This window comes from Chinchilla lanigera, unplaced genomic scaffold (assembly GCF_000276665.1).
Source record: "Chinchilla lanigera isolate Chin_1 unplaced genomic scaffold, ChiLan1.0 scaffold00223, whole genome shotgun sequence".
NCBI lineage: Eukaryota > Metazoa > Chordata > Mammalia > Rodentia > Chinchillidae > Chinchilla > Chinchilla lanigera.
In genome coordinates, this window is record NW_004955624.1 from 69,263 (window position 1) to 77,374 (window position 8,112).

Sequence of the window (8,112 nt, forward strand, 5' to 3'; positions counted from 1 at the left end):
TGTGCTCTGCACACAGACACTTCCTGTTCCCGAGCTCAGACATCTATTCTGCCCAGGGCATCGTATGATACATGAAAGTATGCAGTTTTCATACAAGGAATTTATGGCTTCTAGTTTTTCTGACTTTTTCTCAAACAATATATTGTTATTCATAGTATACGTTAGTCAAGAATTTTAGGCTCTTTCATTATTCATGTCACAACATAAAACCATTCATTTGAGAAGGAATATCTGTTAAACAGGTAGAATTAACTTACCATATCCATGGTTTAATAATGAAAAATATCACAATGAATTGTTTAGTGTTGTGTTTGAAAATTTCTTTACAATAAATGGAGAATAGTTGTGCTAAATTATTTGACACTTAAATTTTGTTTCTTTGATTTTATCCTGTGAAGAAGACATAACTACCATGCTTTTTGGAAATTGACCACCTTTTCTATACCGTGCATTTTGCAATCCTTTCAGTAAAGACAATTTTACAAGTTCTGAGCGTGTTTGCTGGGTGGATTTCTGCAGTTAGGTCTGAGTCTGGTGCTCACAGTGAATCGACTGTTGTCCTGAACAGCTTGCCCTCTTCATGTACGCTGTTTCTCCTCTGTGTCAGATGTATGCTGTCATCTCAGTCCACTTGCTAGGAAGTTTGTCACTACTTCTCTGTCTAAATTGGAATGTGCATCATGTTGTAGGAATCAATCACCTCTGAAGATGTGACAATAAAATTCACCCAAGATGAGTGGGCCCTGCTGGATACACCACAGCAAATGCTGTATAGAGATGTGATGTTGGAAGACATCAGTACTCTGGTTTACCTTGATGCGCCTATCTACCTACATTTCTATGTACCTATGTATTTATCTAAATTCAATCATATGTGTAATCAGTCAAACATTTTTTTGGATATATGTCCCATACCCTACTCAATTTCTTTTCTGGTTAAATCATAGACATGTCAGTTTTGTCAAAGATATGTTCATTTTCCTTTATTCATAGCGCTTTTATTACAATTCTCTTTAATATAGTCTTGGAAAAAGTTTCATGCCTCCGTGTAGCTAACTCTCCAAATTCTCAGCAACTCTGATGAACAGAATTTCTGGACTTTATAAATGCCACAAATATTTCATAAATGATTATTATTTTCACATCATTATGATGAAGCTGTGATTGATGAAAAATGCAACGAGTGTGAGTCTATTGAGTGTACTTCATAATAACTAAGTCTAAGAATCAGCCAGTATGTCCACTGACAGAAGAATATATAAAGAAAATGTGTTATCTGTATAAAATTCATCACTTCACGTTAAATATTTATGGATTTGAGAGTTTGTCAGAAAAGAGATGTACCTGAGAAATATAATGTGCTATTTTGTGTCTCTTGCTTGAGTGAGGCAAATTAAAAAATTAAGAGACAAAAATGCATAGAAGAACAAGAAAGGCTCCAGATCTTCAGAAATGTAAAAGAGTCCAGGAAACAGTGGGGAGGATGAAAAATATGGAAAAATTTTTCATAAATTTTTATGAAAAATAAAAATTTCTGGGGATTTAGCTGGGGATTTAGCTCAGCGGCACAGCACCTGCCTGGCAAGCACGAGGTCATGAGTTTGATCCTCGGTACTGGAAAAAAAAAAAAAAAAAAAAAAAACCAGAACAAAAAAAAAAAAACAAATTTAAAAAAAAAGCAGTGGGGAGGATAAAAGGGGATGGAAAGTAAGAAATTTGAAATGTGCCACACATAAACTGTAAATACACACAGTGAATGTGAGCATTATGGGTGAATAACGTGATCAAAAAATGAAACCACCAAAACAAATGGAAAAGGGGGATTTGAAGATGGGGAGGGGAATTGGACAAAAGAGAGATTAAAATGGAAGGAAGCTGGTTATGTACATTTGACCAATGCCAGACGAATGTAAACTTCATATACAAGCAGATACTAAAAAAAATAAAATTAAACAATTTCGTCTTTTAATTTTTTATATTTTTCCATTAACATCTAGTTCATTAAGTGTAGCTCTGATGTTTATTGCTTCTTTCATTGGTTACATCTTCGGTTTATTAATATTTTTGAAATTTAAAAGAACATACTTTTATTTAGTCTTTCATGTTTTACACTTCACATCTAATTCAGTATGTTCAGTTCTAATGTTTATTTTTGGTTTATTTGATACATTTTTGGTTCACTATTGTCATTTATTTGATATGGAACATTTTCCTTTCTTGAGATATCTTACATTTTTAAAATTGTTAATACTAGTTGTGGCCTTTCAGATTAGAACAGCCCACACTTGGTGTAATATTTAAGGTATTTCATCTTTCCATTTCCATGTGATTCCACGCAATTTTACTTTTACCCAATTTTATATTGAACACTCAAAACCTCATGAATCAATGCCCGTACATTTGTGCAAGTTCTATCATTTGTTTACCTGTGGAATTTCGATATTATATTGACAGAATTGACCTTTTCAAAGCAGTAAGTACACGGCACATCTTGGAGTTTATGTGTTTCATTCTTACTTTTGTGTAAATCATTTTTTACACTATTACAGAAAGAAAGACTGGCCATGAAGAAGAAGGGATGAGAACCACTCAACGTATGAGTAGGAATAGCATGCATACCATCAAGCCAATGGTAAATGTAATATATATGAATTCTTGCACGCATATTGATGAATGTGCACACAAATTAAAGAAATGAGAAAATGGTAACTGAGCACAGCAGCCTCCTCTCTGACAAGACTAAGCACTCTCTAAATAATTAGCTCTTGACACATTAAAATTGTTTAGAATTTCACGAGGTCAAGAGCATGATGTGTGATCTTAAGCAAAAAGAAAGAGATGGAAATAGTCTATGAAATACATGATACCTCCCATATTAATCTAAAAATTGTTTACTTGTGATGTTAAACAAATGAGTATTTATTTTACCTGGTAATAGCATAATATGCATATAGAAATAAAAATGGAAACATTATCTCTAATTTCACAGATTAACCTACACTTAATACTTAGTGAAACTTATTTATGATGATATATGAGTACATAAAGAACTATTATTTTCTTCCCAAAACAAATAAGACAGACTCAGGAAGACCATTCATTTGAAATAAATTAAAAGATTATACTAACTGCTGTGACTTGACATAACATTTCTTTTTTATTTTTTTAAATACAATAATAATAATAACAAAGGGACATATTTCTTAATTCAACTCTTTACTAACACTGTATACTTACAGTGAAAACAATCCATTAGTGAATATTCACACATGAAAGGACAAAATAATAATTCATAAACACAAAAATCATACATATTAGCAAAGTGGGAAACACTTTGTCATCTCCTAAAGTCTCAGGAAATTCGCTATGATGATAGAGACACAAGACCACATAAAAGGCATCTGTTTCAGAAAGCCTTTAATAAAAATCTCTGAACTCAAATGCCATAAACTATATGAATGCCATTGATGCAAATACAGTCAAATTAATGTTTCACACTTCTACTACAGGGGAAAACACAGGGTGGAGAGAAACAGTTTGAAGGACATCTGTGTGGGAAAACCTTCAAGTTTCAGTCTGCACTCAGAGGGCAAAAAATGACTCGCTAAAAAGTCAGCTGTGTGGGAAATTTTGTAAAATTACTTGTAAGCTTAGAGATTGTAAACAACTTCAAACAAGGGAGGAGACAAATGAAAATTCTGTGCGGAAAATGTTTTAATCAATCTTCTAATCTCATCAGGATCAGAGAACATGTACTGGTGAGAAAAAATATAAACATCATCTGTGTGAGAAAATCTTTACTAAGTCATCTAGTCTTGAAAATCATAAGAGAACACATCCACAGGAGAGAACCTTATGGATGCCATCTGTGTGTGAAAGCCTGTGCTGATTTATCCAGCCTAGATACTGTAAGAGAACACACATGGGAGAGAAACCTTATAAATGTTATCTGTCTTGGAATACCTTCACTAAAACATCTAGGCTAAACAATCATAACAGAACACAGACAGCAGAGAAACTATATGGATGCCACCTGTGTGAAAAAATATTCACTCAGACATAGTGCCTTAGCAGTCATGAAAGAACACACATAGGAAAGAAACCCTACAGATATCATCTGTGTGGGAAAACCTTCACTCAATCATCTACTCTTAAAAATTGTAACAGAATACACAAAGGAGGGAGAACACATGACTGTGATCTGTGTGGGAAAACCTTCATTCACTCATCAAACCTTAGTAACCATGAGAAAACATACAAGAGATAGACCATATAAATGTCATCTGTGTTGAAAAGGCTTTATTCAATCATCCAACCTTACAGTCCATGAAAGAATACATGCAAAAAAAGCCATATGGATGGTGACTATGTGGGAAAACCTTCATTCACTCATCAAGCCTTAGTAAGCATGAGACACACGCAGCAGAAACACCACATGAAAGTCATCTGTGGGGAAAAGTCTTAAATCAGTCATCTGATGTTAATATGTGTGAGAAAACACACAAGTGACAGAAAATATAGGAATACTCTGTGTGTTAATGCCCAGTATCACCAGTTTCCTGACCATTATGGTAATCTATGGGAGTGTCACATCCATCAGGCACAGCTAGCTTCCCAGCACTGGTCCTTCTCTACTTTCTCAAAACGTCCACTCCTTCCTCAGTTCAACCACACCCGTGGAATTCCCACCTCAACGCCCTGCCTCAGATCCTTTGAGAAATGCTCCCATCTCTCTGTAGAACTCTTGGTCCCTTCACCCCTGCTTTGTTCCCTTCCCCAGGCTTCAGGTCCATTCATGCCTCCAAACTCCCCCCACACATCCATGAGATTCACCCTTGCTAGGTGTGGTTCCTCCATGCCTTTTGGATCTTGGCCAGCATCCCCCATTCTTTTCCTACCAGGGCTGGTGCCTCAAACCCTGCTTATGTTCCTTAATATCTACATTGTTGAAGCCGCCAAGCTTCAGGTCTAATAGTTTCTCCTAGAGATCCTCTTTACAGAAGGGGCTTTCTGTAGACTGGGACAGCACAGAGACTCAGGACACAGGGAAAACAGGAAGTGCTTACAAGGGAAGTCGTTACACTTGTTTGACAAAAGCAAATGCTAAAGGTTTTGAGGCCATGGGGTTACACAACTACCAGACAATCTGCAGCAGTTGGATGACACAGATCCTACCACTTCCAACAGCCTAAAATCAATGAGAATCCAGGCAAGCACAGCTGATGGAGGAGTCCAAGGGGGGCCATACAAACCCCATAAAATCAAGGGACAGGCCCCATGTTGAGGGCTTTCCTGCTCTAGAACACTAAGTTGCAGAAGTGTGTATTCCTTTTCTGAAATGAAACTCACTTTCACTTGGCAACTTCCATAGACTTCTCTCCTTTAAGTCTATACTGGCCTGAGACTGGACCTAGGAACATCAAAATATTGGTTGTCACAACCCAGCCATGACACCTCGATTCTCCTGGGAATCCCCCACCTAAACCTTGCTTTGGTCCACCTCTCTTCTGGTCTTTCCCCACCTCTCCCTTTACTTGCATGTCTCTTTGGTCCTTTTGTGCCAGCCTCAGGTCGCTCTGCCCTGTGACCTTTATATTCATCTGGGTGTACCACACCACATGTTTGGTTTTCTGTCCATGCTGTATTTCTCTCAGAGAGGTTCTCCACTGCACTTTTCTGCACTTGCTCTTTTCAGTTTATCCACAAAACCCAAAGTATTCTGCCAACTTTGTCTGCTTCCATGCAATCTCTCAGGTCGCAAAGCCCTGGTCATCCAGGGGCATCCACTGACCACTGCCAAACTCCACCCTGTGCGTGAGTGACACTCTCTGCAGCCACTCAGGATCGAGCCTTCACTGACCGCTTCCCATTCTCAAATGAACGCTAGTTTGGCCTTGGCTGGATTCTCTCTGCCGCTACTCAGTGTTTTACTACAATTCTCCTTGGATTGCTGCTTTCTTAAATTTAATCTTGAAATTGCTGCACTCTGCTGTCTCCATCTCACTCATCATTCCCCTTCTATCTCACTAAATCTCATCTTCCCTCTATGTGCTTCACCCCACTGCACACACGTGGTTCCCCTGGTCGCATTCTGCCTCCCAGCCACAACTTCGCCACAACCCCAGTCCCCTGAGTTCATCTTCCTTGCTCTGTGCTGACCCATTAGGCTTCTGTGTCTACATTTTCTGGCTGAAAACTAAGTATACTTATCATTTTTCCCAGCTCAGCAACACTGTATTTTATGGTTATTTACTTACCTTGTAAATATTTGAAGACTCCTTCACATTTATTCTTCTTCATTTGAATAGTAACTAAATTTTGCTTCATGTTCTGTCCACATTATCACCTGTTGAAGTGAAATTTTGTACCAGATAAATTTAGCAGATTTCATGGAATAAGGCAATACAAATGCATTTTTTTTTATTTTTAAGAAATAAAAGAAGGAAAACATATAAACAAACAGACATCCATTTAAAAAATACTATAAGAACAATACAAACAAAACAGTTACAGACAAAGTTGTAGGAAATTTATCATGGTAGTTGTTTTACTTATTGATATTTTCAAAGTGGTTTCTCAGGAAAACAAATAGAGACATACAAGATTGATCAAACAAGTAATCATTAACTGTTCCTTTCTGTAAAGCAATAGAAGACAGTCGTACAACTATGTTAGCTATCCTGTATATACATAATTATATAATTTCCCCTTCTTTCCTTTCTCATTTCCCACACCCCAGTTGCCCTTTACTTTTGAGCATTTTCCTTTCATTTCACAATGTTTATCATACCACTTAGTTTTTACTCACTCTTTCAGGACTTACACTAGTGAGACAATATGATGCTTATCCATGCAGGTCTGATTTATTTCACATATGAATATTGACACTAGTTGTGACCATTTACATATCAAACCTCAAATTCTCTTTCTTTATAGCTGAGTAGTATTCCATTACATAAAGTACCATGATTTTTTTTTTAATCAATCCTCAATGGATGGACATTTGGGTTGCTTCCACAATTTAGCAATTACAAATTGTGTTGGTATGAACATGGGTGTACATATATCGCTGTGATATGATGTTTTCAGATTTTCTGGGAAAATACCCAGAGGGGAATAATTATGTTGAATGGGACCTATAGACTTAGTTTGCTGAGGAATCTCCAAATTGATTTCCACAGCGACTTCACCAGTCTACATTCCAACCAGCAGTGCACGAGTTCCTTTTTCTCCACAGCCTCGCCAGCATTTGTTATTGGTTGATTTCTGAAAGCCAGCCATTTTTACTAGTGTGAGACGATATCTCAATGGTGTTTTAATTTGCATTTCTCAAATGACTAATGATGTTGAACATTTTCTCATGTATTGATCTACCATTTGTATTTCTTTATCTGAGAAGTTTTTGTTCATCTCAGCTGCCCATTTTTGGATTGGGTCTTTGAATTAGGTGGGACTGATGTTTTTAATTCTTTATATGTTCAAGATAGAAGCCCTTTGTCTGAGGGACAGTGAACTAAAATTTTTTCCCACTTTGTGGGTTTTATTTTTACTCTGCTGGTCTTTTCTTTAGATGTGCAGAAACTTTTCAGTAGGATTTGATCCTAGTTGTTGATTCTTTGAAGTATTTCATGGGCAGTTTTGTTTTTGATCATGAAATCTCTACCTACCTCTATGTCTTCAAGACTTTTACCTATTTTCTCTTCCAATAGATTTAGTGTTTCTGTTTTAATATTGAGATCTGTGATCCATTTGGGGTTTAGTTTGGTGCATGGTGATAGTCTTGGGTTTATTTTCAGTCTTTGGTGTGTGGCAAGCCAATTTTTCCAGCACCATTTATTAAAGAGGCTATCATTCTTCCAGTGAGTTGTTTGGTCCCTTTATCAAAGATTAGGTGGCTGAGTGTGTTTGTGGTTGTGGCTGTGTCCTCCAGTCTCTTGCATTGATCCTCCAGTCTGTTTTTTAGCCAGTACCAGGTTGACTTTATTACAGTAGCTTTGTAGTATAATTTGAGGTCAGGGATTGTGATTCCACCTGACTTGTCCATGTTCCCCAGGATTGCTTTTGCTATTCTGGGTCTCCTGGGGTTTCAGAGGAATTTAAGCAATATTTTCT

At 37.0% G+C, this 8,112-nt stretch overlaps 1 protein-coding gene across 1 annotated transcript in view; it reads left to right on the top strand.

Annotated features, from left to right (window-relative positions):
* LOC102021195 (zinc finger protein OZF-like) overlaps positions 1-4,063 on the top strand; it is a 38,677-nt gene extending 34,614 nt beyond the window's left edge. The window contains exons 6-7 of the mRNA XM_005415021.1: positions 3,778-3,836; positions 3,921-4,063. Of these exons, the coding sequence (XP_005415078.1) occupies positions 3,778-3,836; positions 3,921-4,063 (202 nt within the window). The remainder of the gene's footprint in view (positions 1-3,777; positions 3,837-3,920) is intronic.
* The last annotated feature ends 4,049 nt before the right edge of the window (positions 4,064-8,112 follow it).